A 24,771-nucleotide genomic window follows, 5' to 3' on the forward strand; every position below is an offset into this window, starting at 1 on the left:
TAGATATGTGTATCGGGTCTCTTTAGACCCGAATATGTAAGAGTATTTGGTGAAATTCCCATGCATTTAAGGGTATTTGAGGGTCAACACATTTAAGTATAATGGTTTTCTCTAATTTAATATAAGTACCCAACAATCAATCTTTCAGTATCCAATTAATTCCCAATGGATAAAGTCGAGTCCTACATTTTTGTCACCTTAAATATCATATTTCACTTAGAATATGTCATATAATGGAAGTAAAATAGGTTGTGAATACTGTTTCTTGTATACATTAAATACAGTGCATTCAAAAAGTATTCAGACCCCTTACTTTTTTCACATTTTGTTATATTGCAGCCTTTTGCTAAAAAGCTTTAAATTATTATTTTTACACATCAATCTACACGCTGATGACAAAGCAAAAAAAATATTTTTGATAACTGTATGCAAATGTATTAAAAATAAAAAACTGGAATATCACATTGACATAAGTATTCAGACCCTTAACTCAATACTTAGTTGAAGCACCTTTGGCAGCGATTACAGCCTCAATTTTTGGGGGGTATGATGCAACAAGCTTTGCATACTTTGATTTGGGGATTTTCTGCCATTCTTCTCTGCAGATCCTCTCAAGCTATGTTAGGTTGGATGGGGACCATCAGTGGACAGCCATTTTCATGCCTCTCCAGAGATGTTTGATTGGGTTCAAGTCTGGGCTCTTGCTGAGCCTCTCTGGGCATTCACAGAGTTCTCCCTAAGAGTTCTCCCATTCACAGAGTTCTCCCAATGCATTGCATTGTCTTGGCTGTGTGTTTAGAGTCATAGTCATGGAAGGTGAAACTTCAGCCAAGTCTGAGGTCCTGAGTGCTCTGGACTAGGCTTTCATTAAGAATATCTCTATTTTCCTGCATTCTGCTTCCTTCAACCCTGACCAGTCCCCCAGTTCCTGCCACTGAAAAACTCCCCACAGCATGATGCTACTACCACCATTTTTCACCTTTGGTATGGTATTGCATTGGTGATGAGCAGTGCCTGGTTTCTTCCAGACATGATGCTTAAAATTGAGGACAAACAGTTCAATCTTTATTTAATCAGATCAGAGAATCTTGTTTCTTACTGTCTGAGAGTCCTTCCAAGCTGGCTTTCTTGTGTCTTGCACTGAGGAGAGGCTCCCATCTGGCTACTCTACCATAAAGCCCAGACCGGTGGAGTGTTGCTGTGATGGTTGTCCCTCTGCAAGTTTCTCCCATCTACACACAATCTCTGGAGCTCTTCCAGAGTGACCATCGGGTTCTTGATCACCTCTCTTACCAAGGCCCTTTTACTCTGATTGCTAAGTTTGGCTGGTCTTCCAGCTCTAGGAAGAGTCCTAGTTCTTCCAAACTTGTTCCTTTTAAGAATTATGGAGGCCACTGTGCTCTTGGGAACCTTCACTGCAGCCAAAACATTTTTGTAACCTTCCCCAGATCTGTGCCTCGACACAATCCTGTCTCTGAGCTCTGCAGGCAGTTCCTTTGACCTCATGGTTTGATTTTTGCTCTGATATGCATTTTCATCTGTGAGACCTTATATAGACAGGGGTATGCCTTTCCAAATAATGTCTAATCAATTAAATTTGCCACATAATTGGCAAATTATCTTTGATAATTATAAATCATTGCTAATAACCAAACCCTGATATTTCATTTTTTTCTCTTTAATACATTTGTTAAATGATCAAAAAAAATACTTTAGCTTTGTCACTATGGGGTATGGAGTGTAGAATGATTTAAAAACAATAATAATTTAAAGCGTTTAAGCATAAGGCTGCAACTTTACAAATTTTTTAAACAAATTAAGGGGTCTGAATACTTTCTGAATTCACTATATATTTTTCAAGTGATATGTGGTCCCATATATATCAGCTTTGTGTATGATTCAACTGGCTCATCCGATCAGATTTCAGAATCAGAACTTTCTGTTTTTTATGGAGAGTTCTGCAGCTTAGCGTTACACTTCTAACATAACTTATTTTGATTCATTAACATTGTTCTGTGTGCTTTGTAATCAACAAGTGTTTTGTGAGTGTTTTGAATAATAAGCTAAAATTTGATATAATTTCAAAGTGAGCTGATGCAAGACCACACAGTGATAAAAAAAGCGTAATCGATCCTCTCTGTTTCCTCTCTCTGCCAAGGGCATAGCCAGGATATTACTTTTGGGTGGGCCTCAATAAAACATTTTGTTTTTTTTACCAAATGTTCCTTACCAAAGAGGCGGCGGCACATTCAAACAGTTCTTTCACACTTTCAGAAATCAGACTTTATGCATTTTTTTTTTACTATTTCATAAATATATATTTGAAGTCATAAAATAATCTCTACTATTGGGTGGGCCTGGGTCTAATTTGGGTGAACCAGGGCAACACCCTTGGCTTTGCCACTGCTCTCTGGGGATGTTCAAAAACAATCATGAGTTGTTTTTCTTGTTTTCCTCTGTTTTGAGCAGTTTGGGATATCAGCATTGTAAAAGAGTCATCTGGTTTTAATATTGCACACTTGTTATTTGAGAACCTCTACAGCTAATACAATATGTTAACTTGGTTGCCAGAAGCATTTTCTGCAATATCCGTAGCAGACCCTCTCTGCCGATGAAAGATATTGTGGTGTAGGTACCAGGGTTCCAGAACCTATTGTTTTAGTACATTACATCGACACTTAATTTAACTAAGACTTAAGCCCATCCGCTTCCAGGTTCAACATGTTTTGCATTCTGAGATTGTATTCTGCTCATTAAAATTGTACAGAGTGCTTATCTGAGTTACTGTAGCCTTTCTGTCAGCTCAAATTAGTCTGGCCATTCTCTAGTGATCTCTCTCATCAACAAAGTGTTTCTGTTCACAGGACTGCCGCTCACTGGAAGTTTTTTGTTTTTGGCACTGTCACACCTGACTCAAAGATTCAACATTAAAGGGAGACGACACGGCAATACTAACCCAAAATAATTGATTACAACAAAAATAAGTTAAAACAAAACAAATGTTCCCAAAACCAGAGCGCGGCTCTGGCAATCTGCCTGAGCAACAGCTTAGAAGCCCCCAATTCACGTCTTCACATTGTTTAAATGAGGTGCGCTTTCAGGTGAGTTTCAGGTGCACTTAAGGCAACCTCCAGTCACCAATCAGACCTACAAAGAAACAACCAAACCACACAACTGGGTCATAACAGGTACCATTCTGAATAAACTCTACAGACTGTTGTGCATGAAAATCCCAGGAGATCAGGTTACAGAAATACTCAAATCAGCCTGTCTAGCACCAAAAATCATGCCATGGTCGAAATCACTGAGATAAAAAAAATTTACCATTCTGATGGTTGATGTGAGCATTATCTAAAGCTCCTGGGGTCGGTTGCACCAGCTATACGTAAGTTACAACTTAGCCTAGTTGTGGAATAAATGGGCACTAAGTCACAATTTACGCACTACTAAATATCTGAGCGTTGCACCATTAAACTTATGTAAGATGTAACCCTATGAAAAATAAACTCACTAACCAGTTCTCTGATGCGCTGCCGCATGGTCCTCAATTACTCCTCCACCCTCTCAGGCAGATGGAAGCTGCTCCTCCCCGAGCGGATCGGAGTTAGACCTCCAACCCCCAGCGGCCCCTCCGCGTTCCCGGCGACCCGTAGGGACACTCCTCCGCTCCTGGCAGCGGCCCTACCGCTCCAGGTGGTCAGGGAGTCACTTCCCTTCTCCCCTCGCAGACGGTGGTCTTCTCTTGACCCCTCCGCATTTCTGGGGGATGGCAGGGGACTCCGCAGCCCTGGCAGCGGCTCCATCGCTCCAGACCATCGGGGAGTCCCATCTCCCCCACTCACCTCCTTCCCGGGTTTCGCCACCAGTGTAAAACAGTTCAGTGGAACGGAGGCGAGAACCGACTTGACAATATAAATAATATTTTAATAATCAACTTAACCAAAAACACACAAACATAACCACACACAGGGCAGCTGCCTGTAATTCTCTCTCTCTCTAACTGTCGTCTCTGGCTGCCTTTATCCCTCGCACACCATCAGGCTGATTGGGGACCGGGCGTGCATCGTTCCAGCCCGGCACCGCCCTCCACTGATCTACAGTCAAATCACGCTACTACGCATTTTACTGAGAGCTTACAGCCTACTAATTAAGACTTGCATTAAGTACAGGTGGTGCATCCATATTAAGCACTGACTTAGTTACAAACTAACTAGTAGTTACTAAGCCCTTAGTGTGAACTTTACATCCCAATTTACCTGAGACCTTACGCACAGCTGGTTCAACCCTACCCTGGTCAGTATCTGCATGATTTTATCCATTGCATGGTTGGAGTGGAAAATACAGAAAGAGGCCTTGGTTCCATTATACAAAAAAAAATTTGTATTACATTTTGATTAAAGATTACGAAGAGAATTTTTTTTTTTATAATATGCATTGTTGAATCATGACTTAAAACTCAATTTACAACTGTAGTAACTGACATTGTATTTAAGAACTGATTTTCCAATTTTTTCCTGTTTAAACATTGAAATGAAAGGGAGAGCACTCTGCTGTCATAAGCAGCTAGGTGGGTTTTTTTGTTCTCACCATCTGTCATCGACATCTTCCAGGAGACAAGTGTGGCCTTGCCTGTGCTGCATCAAGGCCCATACAAATACCAGTTCACAGGTACGAGATCACAAGGTCACAATGAGATATGCATAGACATGTCTTTTAGTCCCATTATAAAACAGTGTATGCATACTCACCTTAAAGACCCATGTGTCTATGATGATTTCCAGACAACCACCTCCTACACCAGTTGCTTTTAAAAGTCATCATGTTGTTCCAACCCATTTTACATTCTTTCTTCTGTGGAACCCAAAGGGAATGTTATGCAGATTGTTAACTTCAGTTACCATTCACTTTCACTGGATGGAATAAAGATGCAATGAAAGTGAATGGTGACTGAGGCTAACATTCATGTGTGTTGTACAAATGTCATGCGGGTTGGAACAAAATGAGGGTGAGTGAATTACGACAGAATTTTAATTTTTAGGTACACCATCCCTTTTACTTATTTTTACCCTATGATGACCTGGATGACTTCAACCCCCACAGACAACTGCTAGACGCTTTGGAATAACCTGAAACTCATACTGGAATATGAGGGAATGTCAGGGAAACCAGCAGACTATAGAAACCATGTGTGTTCCAACCTTAGGTGGAGACATAATGGGCTCGCTGCTAACAGTTCCCGATTAGGGTCAATGGTAAAAGGCCACAGACCTAATAAAAATTAAACGAATGGGTAACTAATTCCAGCTTTTTTACCAGATGAATCATATGCATGTAGGCACATGGAACAATGTGCACACATGAGCAAACAAATATGAATAAATGCATCTATGTAAGCACATGTGTGTTGACATACTGTATATGCACAAACTCAAAACTTCTAATATATTTATGAGCAATTGTGTGAACTTCCTCAAGTAAAAAAAAAAAAAAGACATCAAAGCAACCTTGGTTAAGTGGGTTTGTAGGTTAATGTACAGTGGGGTCCAAAAGTTAATTATCCCATTCCACATTAAGCGTCTGGGATCTACAACATAATGTAAACCTAAAATAAATTAAAAGTCTAAGGATAAAAAAAAAAAAGAAATGCTATGACATTAAATGAAGTATTCATATTTATCATATAGGGCTATTTCTAGATCACTAATCAAGTAAGCAAATTTGTTCATTCATTTGTAAAAATTTAAGTTCCCCTTCTGTCACTTACTCGACGTTGTGTCGAATGAAGTGACACAAGGGGTCTTCCTGGGACGCCAGACGTACTTCTGAATCTGAGAAAAGGCCAATGTCAAGTTGGCAGACAGAATTTGCATGCCCCACCCTGGACATACGGGTATAAAGGGAAGCGGGGCAGCGAGTGCCAGTCAGAATTCTTCTTCGGAGCTGAACGGTTGTGCAACAGCAAGCTGAAGTTCACCACTGTTTCACCCACCTCTGTCAGCGAGAAGCATTGCTGTTGGATCTACGGTGCGTTTCCAGCTGGCGTTCTCTCTCTCTGCACACTGTGCAGTCTATGCCCCAGGGCGTTTTGACAGTGCTTTTCACTGTTAAAAGAGTGTTCTCCTCCTAAAAGTGTTTGAGTTTTCCACTCACAAAAGAGCAAATCACAGCAGCGTTGAACATCCTTTTCAGGACGCGTCTTTTTCAAGATGCCTTTCCCGCCCATGTGTTGTTCCTGGATGCAGTCGATTTCTCTCCAAGACCGACGGCCACAGACGCGGGACCGCCCGGTACTCCCCTCCAGAGCCTGTAGGATGACGTCATCATTGACTTCCAAAGCCTACAGCGCCACCGGACAGGCAGCCTGCGCCCTGCATGCCATGGCTCTCCTGCAGGTCCATCAAGCCAAGGCACTTAAAGATCTGCATGTGGGTAGTCCCGACCCCGACGTGCTGCAGGCACTCGGGCGGGCAATGGCCACCCTCGTGGTCCAGGAGCGCCACCTCTGGCTGAACATGGTTGAGATGTGCGACGTTGACAAGTCACGATTTCTCAATGCCCCCATCTCCCAGCTCGGCCTCTTTGGTGACACCCTCAACGACTTTGCCCAGAAGTTCAACAAAAGACTCAACACTAAAACAATTCCTGGGGCATATGGCATACTCAGCCGTGGCCGTGCCGCTCGGGTTGATACTATATGAGACCGCTTCAGCACTGGCTACAGACTCGAGTCCCGATATGGGCATGGCACCGTGGCACATACCATGTGACAATTACCCCTTCTTGCCGTCAGACTTTTAACCCTTGGACAGACCTCTGCTTTCTGCAGACCGGAGTCCCCTTGCAGCAGGTGTCCAGACGTTTCGTGGTGACCACAGATACCTCTCGACAGGGTTGGGGCGCCGTGTGCAATGGACACGCTGCCACTGGCCCCTGGACAGGACCCCGGCAGCGTTGGCACATCAACTGCCCAGAGTTGTTGGCTGTATCTCTTGCCCTACGGAGATTTCTCCCACTAATCTGGGGCAAGCACGTCTTGATCCGTTCAGACAGCACCGTGACGTTAGAGAACATAAATTGCCAAGGCGGCGTGCACTCTCGTCATATGTCACAACTCGCCCGCCATCTCCTCCTTTGGAGTCAGCCAGGACTCAGGTCGCTGCGCACCACTCACATCTCTGGCAACCGCAACACGACAACGGACGCGATATCGCAGCAGGTTTTGCCCAGCGGAGAGTGGAGGCTGCACCCCCAGGTGGTCCAGCTGATATGGGACCAATTTGGCAAGGCACAGATAGATCTCTGCCCCCAAGACAACTCCCAATGCCCGCTCTGGTACAGGAGCTCCTCTCGGGACAGACGCGCTGGCACACAGCTGGCCCCAGGAGCTGCGCAAGTACGCATTCCCCCCAGTGAGACTTCTTGCACCGGTGCTGTGCAAGATCAGGGAGGACGAGGAACAAGTCATCCTGGTGGCTCCTTACTGGCCCACCCAGGCCTGGTTCTCGGATATTACTCTCCACAGCACCTCCCTGGAAAATTCCCCAGAGGAAGGATCTTCTTTCTCAGGGACGGGGAACCCTCTGGCACTCGCGCCCAAACCTCTGGAACCTCCATGTCTGGCCCCTGGACAGGATACGGAAGATCTAGTGGATCTACCACCTGCAGTCGTAGACACAATCAGCCAAGCCAGAGCTCCCTCCACCAGGCAACTTTACACCCTAAAGAGGCGCTTGTTCGCGAATTGGTGTTCTTTCCGAGCCGGTATGGTCCCCCTGTCGGCGGACCCGTGTTTCCCTTGGGCAGCCCCACTGCCCCTGTTGCTGTGCTTGTAGAGTCCCCCCCCCGTGTATTTGCCACATGTTACCTACCCCTAGACTGGGCAGGATGTGGCCTCCGCAGGGTCTTTTCCCCCTGAAAGAATAGGACCGGGAAAGACCGCCTACCCCGACGCATTTCATTGTGTTAAGTTAGCCCCAGCCACTTCACGTCCTATGTGAGAGACATATTGAGAGAGAAGGCCGTGGCTGCCTGGCTTGCTCGCATGCTAGTCATGTAACACCTGTTCCCCCCCTCAGGGGTGCGGGGAACCTAAGGTCTGTATGTGACATCTCTTTGGGGGTGTTGGGGAGGGCTATGTGCAGCCGGCACAGTTGCCTCTAGCCTGCTGGCACCTGTCTCGACAGTTCACGTAACACGGTCAGTGAGTGCCGTTTTTAGATGGTACCCCTTGTGTCACTTCATTCAACACAACGTCGAGTGAGTGACAGAAGGGGAATGTCATGGTTACTGTTGTAGCCTCCATTCCCTGAGGGAAGGAATGAGACGTTGTGTCCCTCCTGCAACAGCACTAGACCTACCACTGTAAACTGCCGTACCTTATTTTCGCTTCCCTTTATACCCGTATGTCCGGGGCGGGGCATGCAAATTCTGTCTGCCAACTTGATATTGGCCTTTTCTCAGGTTCAGAGGTACGTTTGGCATCAGGAAGACGCCTTGTGTCACTTCATTCGACACAACATCTCGTTCCTTCCCTCGGGGAACGGAGGTTACAACTGTAACCATGACGATTTTCTTGCTTTTTGGAAATTCACAAATGATTACATGTCAGCTTGTGTACATGCTGTCATTAAAGCAAAAAGTCAGCATAATTATACTCAGAAATGTATATTCATTTTCAAATTCAACTCCACTCAATTTGTAATTTGCAGTATAGAAGCATTTTTACCACTGCTCTCAACCTTTTGAACCCCACTGTATATTTTTTACACACGCTAAAACATCTCACTATGCACTGTTTACAGTAGAATGCAAATTGAGTATGGTAATAAAGAAAGAATGTCTCATGAAAGGCAGACAAGCTTTACCATTGCATGTTCTCATTTCACTCATTGCCTTTGATAGAAACTGTACCACAATCCAGGATGAAAGCATATCCAAAAAAGCAATTAGTCTTTGCGAGATCCCACAATCCCTCATCGCCCTCATGATCTTGTCATATTGTCACTGTTGCAGAGTGGTGATGACTGCAGCATGGCTAGCCTCCAAAGCCCTCATGTAAGGAATTGAAAATGTAGACGTTTTGTATCCCTCTAGCTCTGGTAGAACAAAGCTTTATAGATTGCAGTCCTATAACTTTGTACACAAGGAATGTGCATATATGGGCATGGGAGTCCATAGCTGCTATTAGTTTAATAAACAAAAAAGTGGGTAATCTCTGTCTGAAAGACTTCCAGAAAGTTTCCTCTCAAGAAAGTTAACCAAGATGAGGCCACTTCCAGGCCCTTCATATCTTGAAATATTTTAAAATGGCATTGAACAAATCTAGAGGTTGATAGAACCTCTAATAGGTATGAGAAGTAGATCCAGAAGGGTGGGGTGACAGTCTTTAATCATCTGAGCTAAGATGGAAGAAATGTAGAGCATAAGAAATGGTTCAGTAACCTCCAGTGCAGCCTGGAGTCTAAGAGCCGGATAAAGTCTTATCACAAATTGAACACACAATCTTTATTTTTAACCCTGCTTAGCTTGATCTTAGTCATTTGAGTCCTCTACCACAGACATCAAATAAATAACAGACTCAAGTTCTTTACTTGACTTTCCTAATTTACAACCATTATGTTTTTAGCAAGTCCCCTTCAGTGACAATGGTTTACGTTGGTTGTTTCAGGTTACAGAGATCTTGTTGTAGATCTTGTAGAAGTAATGATGTCCAAACTCTGCATTTGTAATGTAATTTAATTATCTGGTTGCACATGCACTTTTGAAGAACAGTTTTGGCAAGTGGTTAAATCAAGGTTGAGTCATTTGCTTTCTTCCATGGAAATAAGATGATGAGCAGAATGTTAGCCTCAGTCACTATTCACTTTCAGTATTTGGAGAAAATGAAATGAAATGAAAATGAATGGTGACTGAGACTTATATTCTGCCTTAAATCTCCTTTTGTTTCCACAGAAGAAAAAAAAGTAAAACGTTAAAATGAAAATTAAATTTTTTGATGAACTTTTCCTTTTAATGTGTTATATTGATTATTTTTTTTATGTTATATCTAATCAAATAATTTTTACATTTTATCTTTTGATTTTTTTTTTTTAATGGCTTGCATTTATTACTCTGTTGTTCTTCCTTTTTAGACAATTTATTTTCAAACGCTTAGAAGGTGTGAGGTACACTGTTATCTCAGATGATGCTATAACAAAAATAAATTGAGTACAACAAACATAAATACTAACATATTACTATATCCATTACTTAAGTATTTTGAGTTTGGTGGATGCATTTCTTTGTGGAGTTCAATGCATTTATCTGATCTTGATTTAGTCTGTTGCCAATGGCAACGAAATAAACAAGATTTTTTAGATGATATTAAAGTGATTTTTGACACAACTCACAACTTTCAAGTCAACTTAATATGTTAAGTTGTCAGTGTATCAATTTATATACTTAAGTTGAATTAACACACATATTTGTCACCTTAACATAAAAACATATTTTGAATCAACTACATTCAGTGCCAGGTTATGCTGCATTATTTGTTGCAAAATCTTTGAGACTAAGAAATTTAAATTACTTTGAATCTAAACACATTAGACAAATATAACCCTAAATGTTGTCCCAAAAATGCCTAAAAAAGTTGTCTTAACTAACAATTTCATATCAACAATGGTGCTGATTTGCCAGCTCCCACCATGCATTGCGGCATGAATTCATTTTTTATGGTTAGTGTTATTGGCTTATTTTTTGCTGTTTGCAGGTTTTATCTGTGCTTTTCTTGTTTTTTTTGTCATTACTGTTAGTTAGTGGCTGTGTGGTATGTTCAGAGCTCATCTTTTTACTTAATGATGTTTGATGATTGTCATCATTACTGAGGCTTGTGTGTCGAGTGTTGAGGTCTATGTGCCTCCCTTGCTAGATATCACATGCTGCGTTTGCTTTGCAAGATGCTCCTGCATTAAGGGGGAAAGGTTGTACTGTGTATTTCACATGAATTATACAGTTTAAAGTACAACAAAACTAAAAACAAGATTCCTTCATTATATTTATGTTATTTGAACAAAACTAGTCATGTCCACATTGCTTAAATCAAACAGTTTTGTCATTTGTTTTGTTACCTCAACAAGACTTTATATGTTGAACAAAATTATATTTTTATATCAATGTAACTTTAGTCAAAGCAGAAAGATAAACACAAGTTAAGTAAAGAGTTTCCATAAAACTTGTCAAGACTTGGTAGACTCACAAAATGGGATATCAATCAAGATGGGCTGTATTTTTTTTTATGTTATAGATTCATGATAGATTTAATTATGCTGACCCTTTTAAAGTAAAAGTAACTTTACTTAAAGCCTCAATCCTTTAATGCACTTTTTCCCCTGAACTACACATTTCTTTCCATCAGAGGACCAAACAGAAGTCACGACAATTACAAACATGTCCATTTTCCTCTTCATTTTTAAAATGTGTTTTTATTTTTTTCCACTTACTCTGAAGTCACTTATGAGTTTTGGTGTATAATAATATATGGATTGAATCGTTATGTCTAGGCCTAACAAGAAAACTGTACTACCCAGAATATGGATGTGCAAAAGAAAAGACTTTTCTATCTTCAGATCAGTCTATAGCAGAAGGGATGGACATTGTACACAAAGGAGCTAAGCTGCAAAAATAAAGCCCTTTTTTGTCCCCTCACTGCACATAGTTGCCAGTGACCCTGTCTTTGGATCTCATAATTTACAATTCAAATGCTTTTATGACTGTGTTACTTCCTACTGAGATGGAAAATGTCCTTATTTAAATGAGCTGTATGTAAACTCCAAATTTCTCCTTACTCCAAAAACATGGGAGACAAATACACATTTTTACAAAATCATACGCTCACAAGCTCTCATTTATTTATCAGAAAATGTTCAGACATACAATTATTTTCCTCCTAAGAGACATCATTGGCCATTCATGCAAACTGAGTATGTGAAAGAGCGTATTTGCTTCAGGGTATTTAGAGAGTTGAAATTTGTAAGCTTGTTTGAGTTTGTCAGCTGCTTTGCATAATCAAACAAGAAATATATGCTTCTTATACCATTAGCTGTGATTAATGTTACATCATTAAGTGTGTGTGTGTGTGTGTGTGTGTGTGTGTGTGTGTGTGTGTGTGTGTGTGTGTGTGTGTGTGTGTGTGTGTGTGTGTGTGTGTGTGTATGTGTGTGTGTGAGCGTGTATTTATCACTTTGTGGGGACCAAATGTCCCCATAAGGATAGTAAAACCCGAAATTTCTGACCTTGTGGAGACATTTTGTCGGTCCCCATGAGGAAAACAGCTTATAAATCATACTAAATTATGTTTTTTGAAAATGTAAAAATGCAGAAAGTTTTCTGTGAGGATTAGGTTTAGGGGTAGGGTTAGGTTTAGGGGATAGAATATAAAGTTTGTACAGTATAAAAACCATTATGTCTATGGAAAGTCCCCATAAAACATGGAAACACAACATGTGTGTGTGTGTGTGTGTGTGTGTGTGATAATTTGGTAAAATTATTACATTTGTGTTTCGGTATAAGGTCAGTTTCCCTCAAATTATTGTTCTAGCAAAGTAACAGCAGTTTTAGTTCATTGCAAAAACATTTTTCACAAAGTTTGAAAACCAGAACGTTTAAGCTGTATGCATAAATCTAGTGTTTTATCATTTAAAATCTTACAAACTGCTTGTTTTCTTTCAAATAAATTCCATTTTTGATTTATATTTTGTTATTATAATATTATATTTTAAATTATTGTAACATTGTAAGTGTGGATTTAGTGTACAGATACTTTTGTCTTAGTTGTCTTAGTTTTGTCTCAGTATATCTGTTGTTTTATCATTTAAATCTTAATAAAGGTGTTTTTTTAATGTTTCACTTGACGTGTCTTTCTTTAAAATACCACTTTTGTTATCAAATGCATATGTATCAAATGCAAACATAGTTATTTTTAAGTGTGGTTTAAGTGTCCAAATACTTTTTTCTTATTTGTCTTAGTTTTTGTCTCAGTGTCAAATGTTTTAAAATTTAAAACCTATCGTGTGATTCTAACATGGCAGCCCCCATGTACGGACCCTCTCCATTTAGAATAAAACAGCTTTTATAATGTTACTGATATGACTTGAGTCTTCATTTTAATGTGAGTGGTCATGATTTCCTACATATATTACAAAATTACCATTCATGTCTTTAGTAGTTAAACTTTTTTTATTGAGGAAAAAATTACTGAGTGCACCTTTAAAAAGTATATGCTTGTGTTTAAAATAAATACCACTTTTTTTATTTATCTATTTCATGCAAAGTATGGTTTAATCCATACAAAAATGTGATATGTGGTCATTTATGAACATATATAATTAGTTAATATATTTGAGCATATATTAACATATTTAAATGCCATTAGTATTGTGTAAAATAGCCTACATAAAAACATATTATGTGATTTTATATATATATATATATATATATATATATATATATATATTATTATTTTTTTTAGAGAGAGAGAGAGAGAGAGAGAGAGAGAGAGAGATTTATCTGTAACCACTTGAGTTATTATTTTAAACTATAATATATCTATAAAACTATAATAGTCTCTATGGAAAACAAGCTGTATGGCCAAGCAGTCTTTTACTACAATGACAATTCAAAAGTAGTGTTTGTCCTTAATGTTATGACATATATACAGTATGGACGAAGTTTTGGGGAAGTGTCCAAATACTTTTTGGGAGCAACTTGTTGATTGCGCTGTTCTTCAGGTCGTTACGGTACCTACCCAAACGTGCAGCACTTCTGTCCCCCATAGGAAGTCTCAAGCAATTAGTTCAGTTAGTGAGAAGTGCTCCTACTCTACACACTGTGGCTAAGAGCTCTTCTAATGACTTAGCCCGAACACCGATTAAACAAACCCCTGTATAATTCTGTGGGCGCCCCGCTTCTTTTTTGGGATTTTCCTTTTTTAAAAATGGGATTTGAGTTGGATCGTTTTAAGGGGGCCGTGGACCCAGACTTCAAATGTAACTTGTGCAATAAAGTTTTGGAGGATCCGCTCACCACCCCGTGCGGCCACGTCTTCTGCGCCGGCTGCGTGTTGCCCTGGGTCGTCCAGCAGAGCAGCTGCCCCGTCAAATGCCAGAGGATCTCCACCAAAGAGCTCAACCACGTTCTCCCCCTCAAAAACTTAATTTTAAAGTTAGATATTAAATGTGACAATCATGCGCGGGGCTGCGAAAAGATCGTGCAGCTGCAACATCTGGCGGAGCACGCGGAGATGTGTGATTATTCCCCTGCCAAATGTAGGAATAAGGGATGCAACGAGGTACTGAACCTGAAAGATATGGATGCACACATGCGTGAGTCGTGTGATTACAGAGCGGTCGGGATTTGCGAGAGCGGGTGCGGATTGATGCTCTCTCATAAGGAGCAGAAGATAAATAACCATTGCTGCTTGAAAGCCCTTAAAACGCACAACGGTGCGTTGCAAGGGAAAGTCGTTAATTTGGATAAGGAGCTGAAGAAACAAGCGCTTAAATCGGGTAAAAGAGAGAAATCACTTTTAGCGCAACTGTCGGCGGTTCATAACGAGCTTCAGATGACAGCGCTCAAGTATCAGAAGAAATTCACCGAGTACAGCGCCAGGATTGACTCGCTCTCCAAGAGTCTCTCTCCGCCGTGCAAGGTAACACTCAAACACGGTTTATTTCCCTTACAATAAGTCGTTACTATTGTACACATAGTTTCAACCTGATACCATATTTAGCGACGAACGTCCCCCAAGCCCTAACGTTAGTATGATACAATTCAATTAATTTTTTTTTCAACTCCTAAAGTTCTACGAACGTTCTTTTAGGTTCAATAGTTATAACCATAAACTAACATTCCCAGGAAGTTGCAGGGAGGTTTTTGTGTGACAACCAAGTCATTTTTGCTACACTAGACTTGGTATTAGCCACCACTGTCATCAAAATAGCCTGACATAATTCAATAGCTCAATATTAATCAAATGAAAACCAATACTCTGAATATGTTGAAGAAAATCCCATATTCATGTGTTATGGAATGTTCTAGTTTTTAACGTGTCTTCGCTTACTCTGACTACATGAGTCGTTGTTGACGTGTTATTTAGACATTTAAAGCGAGTTTGACTTTGTGAGAAATGTACTTATTGACTTATTTACTCTCAGATGACATCCCATTTACAGCTTCGTTGAAAATAACGAAGCGTTCTCATTTGTTGCGTCGCGCTTCACGCGTAAACAAAGACTTTGATTGGTCGACTGCGTACCAACGTCAGGATTTGACCCACAAAATTGGACGACGCGACGCTACTTTGAAGCGTAGACAGCTGCGTTCTAGTTTCGTTCAGCTTGCGAACGAACCTTCACATAGTGTATGTGGGGTGCTAATATTTCTGACAAGATTGGGAACTTCAGAACGGTCAGTCGAAGAGACTTGGCCAGTCATGAGAGCTGCCTGTCAGCTGGCAGTCAGCGGGGGAGGGGCAAATGTTTAACCACAAAATCCCGTCTTTCTCAAACTTTTACAGATCAATTTACATCTCAATGACAACACTGATGTGGTAATTAAAAGCCCATAACGAAATAACATAGACACATGAGTTTAAAAGTTATTGTTATGCGAAGAGCGATTTTATTTTTAGGCGTTTAAAGAGCTTCATTAAATGTCGTGGTCTGCTGTGGTGTAGCGCAGCTGTTTGGCGCTGTGGATGTAAACTCAGTGTAGTTTCATGTCAAAGTGGTTTCAGGAATGTTTAATTGAGTTAAAACGACATCTCAAGGCATTTTTCCATCTTAGGTAGTCTGTTTTGTTTTTAATGTTTTGTTACGGGTACAGCAGTTTCACATTAGACTCACATATACAAGGATGGTGAGAAGGTTCTGTCATTTCTGTAAGAACACTGAAGCTTTTTAAAACTAAAATGACACAAACAGGAATAAATAAGGACAAAGTAGTGTAAGATGTTCCACTTGATACTTTTATTTAGTTGAGACATACCAGGCTGTATTTGTCCTTGGGTTGATAGTAAACAACAAGAGTTGCTGCATAAAGCCTCCCTTACAAATAAAATGACTGGTAAAAATAAGTTGAAACCCCCCATAATAAAAACCCATAGGAAAATCCAGAGGGAACCCATGGCCATTTCTCTTCTGGGTTTTTGGACTGCATGCTGAACAGCTCTGTAAGATGGTAATACCATGGTACTTTTGGGGCTTTCCACTGCACGGTACAACTCGCATCGAGGCTGCATAGCACTCCGAGGTACCATTCCATTACCATAGCACATGTCTAAAAAACATTGTAAAAACATGGTACGTCTTGTTAGTGCTGTATGCTTTTGCCCTAAATGAAGTGCTGTCTGCTGTCAGATCCTTTGGAATGTGCTATGTGCTTCAGATTAGCTATAACATTTTCTCACCTCAGGACACTGCCAGAGCGTGGAAAAATGTCAGGGTGTAACGCTTGTGACAGATAACCTCCCTTGACCACTCAATGAAGGAGCACGGTATCTTAAAGGCAACATCCTAAGGAGTGAACATGTTTATGGCCCCTGAATGATGTCTTCGTGCCAGTGTCTGCCTTCCTGCTGAGGAAGCTTGTCTCTCTTGTTGTTCCCATCACACGGTTCATCAGTCAAGTGAGCTGCTGCAACACAGGACTGGAGAGAGGAGGGTGATGATGGGGAGCTGACATCTGCAGGATTGGGCTTGTCTGCTGAATACTGGACTGTTGATCCAGCTGCTCTAGAGGAAGAAGTGATATCACTTGTTTTGAGTCTTGAGTTTTGGTATCACTTTGGCATGACCTCTAGAGTATTTCAGCATCAATCAATCAAACAAATATGTATTTTTATTTATTTATGTATTTATATGAATATATTTGTTTTTCACAATTAAATCAAATAGAATGGGTTTTTTTTCAGAGGAGAAATCAACTGACATGATTTATCAGTAATTATTATTTGCTAAACTGTCGTGAGCAAAACTTACCTGGCGAATAATAAAACTAGGCCATGGCCACTCCAATCAGTTTAAGTTTGAAACCTCCATTTTCAGTTTCATCATCAGTTACCGCCATCCTTTTCTAAAAGCATGTGGCTATGGAGAGCACTTTGAAAGTCTTTGTTTTCGGTGGAGGAAAACGCTATTCCATTGTGGATGTGCGGTGTAAATGTAGTAAAATTAATACATTTTCAAATGGATTAGTGTGGATGTAGCATCAAAACAGCTTATCAAGCACATCGCAATGGCAACCATCTACACCACATGACAATGTCAAGGCCAATTTCAGCTGTGACCATTATTCTTGGTAGCTATTTTGATACCACAGCAAATACTAATATGTTGGTAAACATGCTTCCTTATATTATAAAATACATTGACATTTTCAATCGTGATCAAATCAAATACTGAGTGGGACCATTAGCAGGAAACACTGATGGTGCCAAACAACAGTAATATGCATTTATTTTAAGTAGTGTCACTGTCATCTTTGGACATTATTTGTTTCCCATTGGAATTATGGGGCTTGTTCCCATGACTTGGTTAAGCAGGGTGCGTAGGACACATACATCGCGTACACTCAGCTCAGATAGTAAAGAGGACACTGTACGTGCCATTGATGTCTGTATTATATTTAGACAGTGTATTCTGTGGCACACAGAAATGACAGCTGCTTTAGTTGCTGATCCTAAACAGTGCCACACTTCTTCAGCGAGGGATGAAATGCTGACACCACTATTTTCTCTGCGTTCCACCGTTCATCTGTTGAGAGAGCTGTTTGCTATATTAATACACTTCACCAAATGAGCAAGGAACTAGGTATTAACCTTTAAAGCCAATGGTCAGGTGACAGATCCTTTTCAAAGATGCTTTAATCATGTATATTGCAGAACCTATGATTTAGTGACTGTAACAGGTGCACTTCTGGTCATGCACCAGTTTTGGTCACAGTCATATGTAAACCTGATACATTTACATTTTTGCATTTGGCAGATGCTTTTATCCAAAGCGACTTAAAGTTATTACAGGGAGAATTCCCCTGGAGCAACCTGGAGTTAAGTTCCTTGCTCAAGGACACAATGGTGGTGGCTGTGGGGATCAAACCAGCAACCTTCTGATTACCAGTTATGTGCTTTAGCCCACTACGCCACCACCACTCCTGACTACCAATGATTAAGGTGTTGGTGTAGTAACTGCATTTTGGCTTTGTAGTATTCAAATCTTTCCAGTAAGAAGAAATGGAAAATAAATTGATCTCTTAAAAAAATGTAAATAATGGGTCATTTATACGGTTCCATCTCTTTTTTTCAGGGTGGAGAGACCAAAAGTGTCATGGCAATACTCTATCGGGAGTCTGGATCTTTAGGCTTCAATATTGTAGGAGGAAGACCATGCGTGGTAAGTCTAAAAAGACCTGCTCATAGAGTCACTTGTATGCACTAACATAAAACGTTTCAGCTTTCTAATGATAAAAGTAATATCTTTTTACTCCAAAGTGTTGCTGAGATGTAATCATTTACATTTTGGCTGAGACCCTCCTTTTTCTTCAGTGCATAAAACTTAATGTGTTTCTGGGTCACAGTAACAATAAGTCAAAATGATAGAGCAGGTCACATGCATACCTTCCATACTCCACTTTTGTACTATGACCCATCCTAAAGTAATAGCTGTGGTAACAATATTAGTGTGAATGAGCACCAAACCCATATGACCCCGTTTGGAAGTGTTTGTATGTGGTTTGTCTAAAATAGACACACTTTATTGCACTAAACTGGACTGTTGCAGCAAAACATTTAGAACTGGAAACTAATAAAAGAGCCAAGTTTCCAGCACTGTCTCTAAGCCCTAGATGTTGCCTCATCAAAATGACAAGGCTAGAAGCTTTGTTTATTAAAAAAAAAAGAAGAAAAAAAAAAGAAAGGTTCATGGAATTCAACACAAATTGTTACCTCTGGCTTTTTGCTAACATGAGTGAAAGAGGTTAGTCACTAAAGAATGCAACACAAATGGTTCACTGTTAGCAACTGTACATCTACTTCAATGTGGCCATGACCCCTTTCAAGTAAACAGTTGACATGATAGTCGACCTGTCTGCTTGGGAGACCATTGCTATGTTCCAAGCATGATTTTGCTGCCCTATAAGATACTTTATTAGAGAAAGATGGTGGAAGTTTTTAAAATCTTATTAATGAAATTCATTCAGTATTTCTATGTGCTATGTATTTTTATACTTTTTGCATGAGCTTAGTAACATCTACTAACATCAAACCCTATTAGTAGCAATACTGAACTGAGTCTTATGTACACTTCAGATGAGCAGTGGTAATTGTGCTGCCTATTTATTGTTCCAGATCATTCACTTATGAGGTTTCATTTCAGTTTGGATGCTGCCATAAGATGCTGTTCAGACTGAACTGTTCTTCCACTAAAAAACCTGATGCAGCACAATCAATAGAAAAGAACACGTCTTGAAACAAAGTTTAATTCTTTTTTAGCTTGACATGGCATCTAAATAACATAGCTCTCCTGTGTGAGATGCTTAAAAATTAGTGAGACGTGAGTCACATGATGCAATGGTCAAAGACACCAGTCTAGCACATCTTTTTATAGGAAAACAATTGGAAAAAAACAGCCCGGATGGATACAAAATGTGTTTGTCATGACTGGACCCTTAGAAGTTAGCTGTATTTGCATTTGGCTTTGGAACAGAGCTCATGTTATTTAACAATATAACCAATTAATTCCTGGGGATAGTATCTTTTGGTAAACAAGGATGTTGTTGGTGCTGTAACGGGAAGGAAAGGGCTTACAGTAATTAACTGTAGAGTCACAGTTTGACTTCCTGCGGTTTCTCAAGTATTCCTTTAAAAATTACAGCACAGTGTCACAACATGGCACAGAGTTAATGTGGTTTGATGTGGTTTAGGAGTGGATTGAACAAAATTTTGGCAACTGCTTTGCTGTAACCTTCCTGTCCAGGTTACATTTTCATATAATAAATGCCAAATAGTTTCCCCACTTGAAACCATCCTTTTGGTGGTCATCTCTTGGCTCCCTAAAACATGTACATACTCTAATTTCTGTCATTTGATATTGTCTTTGTAGAGAAGCTTCCTCTCTGAAGCTCATTGCTTTGTACACCTGCAAACAATTAGTTGTTTTTTGGAGTTTGAGTCTTGGAGTCTATGTCTTTTTTAAGTTAATCATGTTGTGTAATCATTGTTTTTATTTATTATGCAATAAGTCATCATCGTTTTTTTCAGATTAACATTTTTGTTGGTTGATTCTCAATCATAACCCAGAACAATGCAAAATATACATGCACAAAGTCAACCATTATCCCCCTTAACCCCCATTAATTCCCAATCCCCAACTTCACCCCAACCCCCAACAAACATTCCTGTGGTTCAGGCCTAAGTATACACATATAAACACAAAGAGAAAAAATGAAACAAAAAGGGCTTTCTCTCCACATGACCCTCACAAGAGCTTTCAAGAAAGGTCATGTATTTGTCCCATTTCCTACCATATACATCTAATCTGCCAAGCTGTTTGTGTGACATCTTCTCAAATGCTGCCACCCTGCCCAATTCGGTAAACCATTCTTGAAACAAGGGAGGGCCAATTGACTTCCATCCTCTAAGAATTATTTGTCTGCCAATCATTACACTAGTTTGGACCCAGCTTTTTGTATATTTGTCACCTACTTTAATAACCGCGCCATCACCCAATTACATAGTCTGGGGCAGAATTTAATTTGGGTATCTAAAACTTAAAAATTCTTGACTCTTAACCAGAATTCTTGAATCTTAGCGCAGAACCACAGAGCATGGGCCATGTCTCCATCCTCCAACTGACATTGCCAGCAGGTAGATGTGTCTTTTAAACCAAGCCTAAACAATCTTGAGGGAGTGCAGTAGAAACTATGCAAAACCTTAAACTAAATAAGGCATACCCTTGCATCCGTACACAGTTGCAAACATTTTTTTAAATTCCTTCCCACTCCCCATCCTCCAATACCAAGGTCAAATCTCTTTCCCATAACCTCTTAAGAGATGTTAAGGCCCCATCACCAAGACTCTGAATCAACAAGGTATAAAATACTGACGCTTCATGCCCCTTTCCAAAGGCTGTGAGCACCATACAGAGGGTCTCTGCAGCTTAAGAGGCCTGTGTACTGTCACTGAAAATAGTAAATGGCACAACTGTAAATGCCTGAAAAATTGAGACCTAGAAATCCCAAATTGCTGTGTTAGATTTTAAAATGTTCCTTTATCATAAAGGTCACCAAGTGTAGCAACACTCCTCTCAATCCATTCTTTCCAGTAAAAGGGGGAATGGTTAATACACAATTTGGGGTTCAGCCATAAGCTTGAGGCAACATTTAGGTCAAATCAAAATTGAACTAACGGGAAACTTGTCCAAACTGAATGTAAGTGTGAAATAATGGGATGCATTTTTACTTCTACAGGCAGTTCGATAGAAAGACTTTGCAATGGCGAGATTGGGGCAAGGACCGCTTGTTCAATGTAGGACCAGGGAAGGGCTCTCTCAGGTGGAAGAGACCAATGGGTCAAGTGTCTAAGCATAAAAGCATAGTGATAAAACACAATTTTGGGGATGCCTAAACCTCCTTTGTCAATTGGTCTGTAACTTACTGAAATGCAACCAAGGTCATTTACCATTCCAAATAAAGGACTTAGATATTCTATCAAATTGTTTAAAATAAGAAAGAGGAATGTCTAAGGGGAGAAACTGGAGTAGATCATTAAATTTTGGGATACAATTAATTTTTATAATATTGACCTTCCCAGCCATAGACAAATGTAGTGAAGCCCACCTATCCAGATCATATGAGAACCTTTTCATTAATGGGTCAAAATTAACTGTAATTAAATCTCTCAAACTTGCTGGAAATAAAATGCCAAATACATAATGCCATGCTTGGGCCATTGAAAGGTGCCAGGTTGGAAAGCCGTAGGAGGTCAATATGCTGTCAGAGCAAGAGCTTCGAATTTAGACCAATTCACCCTGTATCCTGATAATTTGGAGAAGGAATTAATACATTTATGGAGGCTAGGCATAGATCTACTAGGGTCGGTGACAAATAATAATATATAATCTGCATAGGGTAGAAGTTTATGCACCACAACTCCTGCTACAACACCAGGAAAATCATCCTCTTTTCTTATTGCGGCTGCTAATGGTTCCATGTCAAGATAGAACAATAAAGGGGAGAGAGGACAGCCTTGCCGGGTTCCCCTACCAAGAGAAAAATAAACTGAAATGAATCCATTAGTTTAAATGGTTGTTTATAAAGCAACATAATCCACCCAATAAAAGTGTTCCCAAACCCATAAATCAAATGTCTTCTCGGTGTCAAGTGAGATGGCAGCGATCGGGGACTGATCAGTGGTAGATGGTGACATAGATATATATAAATATAAATCTATTCTAGAAGTAATCTTATGAACTGATGAAAAAAGGTGTAGTCCCTCTCAGATGGATTTAGACGTTTCCAAATGTCTGTAAGACCAAGATTTTTACACATCCTCTGAAGTGTCAATGTTGCTCTAAAGCAGTGATTCTCAACCTTGTTCTTGGAGCCCCGCAACACTACACATTTTGAATATCTCCCTAATCAAACACACCTGATTCAACTCATCAGCTCCTTAGTGGAGACTCCAAGACCTGAACTGGGTGTGTCAGGGAGATATACAAAATGTGCAGTTTTGGGGGACTCGGGTTGAGGAAAAGGGTTGAGAACCATTGCTCTAATGGGTCTACACACTTTTGCATCACTATGATTAAGGACTGGATCCATTAAAATATTGAAGTCTCCACCCAAATCCATATCATGAAGGATCACAGTTGCTTGTAGCTTCCCCTCAAGATCTATAAAAAAGTTCTGATCATCAGCGTTGGGTGCATGAATATTAAAGAAGAAAAAAAGAGTAGTGTGAGTCATTGGGCAGCCAATATGCACAATGTGTAATCTGTATTGTTTTCCGAGTGCAGGCAAAATTACCCACACACACTACTGGTTTAATGAAGGCAATAGCTTGTCATAGGCATGTAAAAGTCTTGTGACCACCCTTGCCATCAGTTCTCAGCGTGGCAGGAAAAAGCAGTGCGAAGCCCACCTTCTGTTGGTGAAGCAATTTTTTACACTTTGAATCTGTCGTGCTTCACTTAAATCAACTAGCAAAATCCGGAGAAACCATGATGTTGTGGTCCTCCCAGCACAACTTGTCTATTCCTCGCCGCTCATAGAACAAAGTCTCTGTCAGCTGACCACAAGAACCTTACCAGAATAGATCGGGGTCTGTCACCCACCATGGGAAGCTGAACAAAAACTGGGCGCTCTCAATTTTGAGCCGACGATCCGCTGTATCAGTCAAATCCGGAATAAGCTCGTCCAAAAACTCCATATCTTGACCTTCCTTTCCTTTGGGGATTACAACAAATCCAACATTATTACGCCTGCTCCGATTTTCCATATTCTCTAGCTTTTATCACACACGGTCCAAATCAAGTTAATCATTGTTGATTCCACATCGAGATTTTCATCAGCTCTGCATTAATGTTAGAGATATCCTAACCTACTTCACAAAGCTTGCTGCCACCATCGGCTGGGCCTCCGCCATCCTGATCCAGCGAGGTGTCTAACGTAACTGCTTTGTAATGTCCCCTCATGCCAACAATTTCCAAATTTTCACACATATTTTTACTAAGAAAACTATTACAGTTCTCACCAGTTAATATTGCTTAAGGATAATGCAGCAAAGTTTATGTGGTGCTCTCCTTTAAGCAACTAACTTTCACACAGTGTCACATGACTCCTTGCAATAAGTCATCTGTAACCCTTACTAAAGTGTTATATTTTTATTGGATAGTGATTCAAAAAGATATTTTATATTTGGCCTCAATTTGTGATTTTATTTTGGCTGAACATTTTATGTCTTGTTGTTGGATTACAGGATAATAAAGATGGTACTTCGAATGAAGGAATTTTTGTGTCGAGGATTGTGGAAAATGGACCAGCAGACAAAGAAGGGGGTTTGCTGATCCATGACAGGATAATGGAGGTAAGTGCATTTGTTTAAAGTTGCAATTAAATCCTTAGAGCAACATTTGTACAAAAACATGAAAATACCAGGAAAATTATTATTGAAAGTTGAAGTGTGTAATTTCTGTGCCCCTAATATACCAATGGAAAAAACAAAAAACCCAGTTCCAAACACATGCCATTGGGTGAGCCAATGATGGTCTGGTTGGAATGCTCAAACATATAAAACAAAGGTTTGATTGCACCACAGTGAAATCAACCTACACATGGCTTATTCATAGTTGTCTGAATATTAAGCTTGTATAAGATTTACTCTGCTAACGCTTTAAATTATCATAATATCATTATCATATAATAATATCAGAGATATAGGAAACATGCTAAGTTGAAATACTAGCTTGTCTGGAAACAATGCTACAGCCAGTCTATTCCACTTAGAAAATGTCCATTCCGGGCCGGAATTTCTGTTTGTTTTTTAGCGTGTGATTCCACCCACTGCCCATTTCCCAATAGTATTTTGACACCCTGTGTTGACAGATTTTAAACAAGTTAGCAGGCAAACAGCATGCTGCAGCCATAGAAGCCAGCAATGCATCTAGCTAACATTGACAAAGTTATAAAAATCCACATGAGCTGGTTTAATTAGCAAACAATAAAAACATTTAAAATGTATAC

General features: G+C 40.0%; 1 protein-coding gene across 2 annotated transcripts in view; it reads left to right on the forward strand.

Moving 5' to 3' along the window:
• The first annotated feature begins 13,855 nt into the window (after positions 1–13,855).
• LOC127646978 (E3 ubiquitin-protein ligase PDZRN3-B) overlaps positions 13,856–24,771 on the forward strand; it is a 143,383-nt gene continuing 132,467 nt past the window's right edge. For both annotated transcript variants that reach the window (XM_052130989.1, XM_052130988.1), the window contains exons 1-3: positions 13,856–14,686; positions 18,339–18,425; positions 24,008–24,115. In XM_052130989.1, the coding sequence (XP_051986949.1) occupies positions 13,973–14,686; positions 18,339–18,425; positions 24,008–24,115 (909 nt within the window). In that variant the 5' untranslated portion in view covers positions 13,856–13,972. The remainder of the gene's footprint in view (positions 14,687–18,338; positions 18,426–24,007; positions 24,116–24,771) is intronic.

Source organism: Xyrauchen texanus, chromosome 7, assembly GCF_025860055.1.
Source record: "Xyrauchen texanus isolate HMW12.3.18 chromosome 7, RBS_HiC_50CHRs, whole genome shotgun sequence".
Taxonomy (NCBI): Eukaryota; Metazoa; Chordata; class Actinopteri; order Cypriniformes; family Catostomidae; genus Xyrauchen; species Xyrauchen texanus.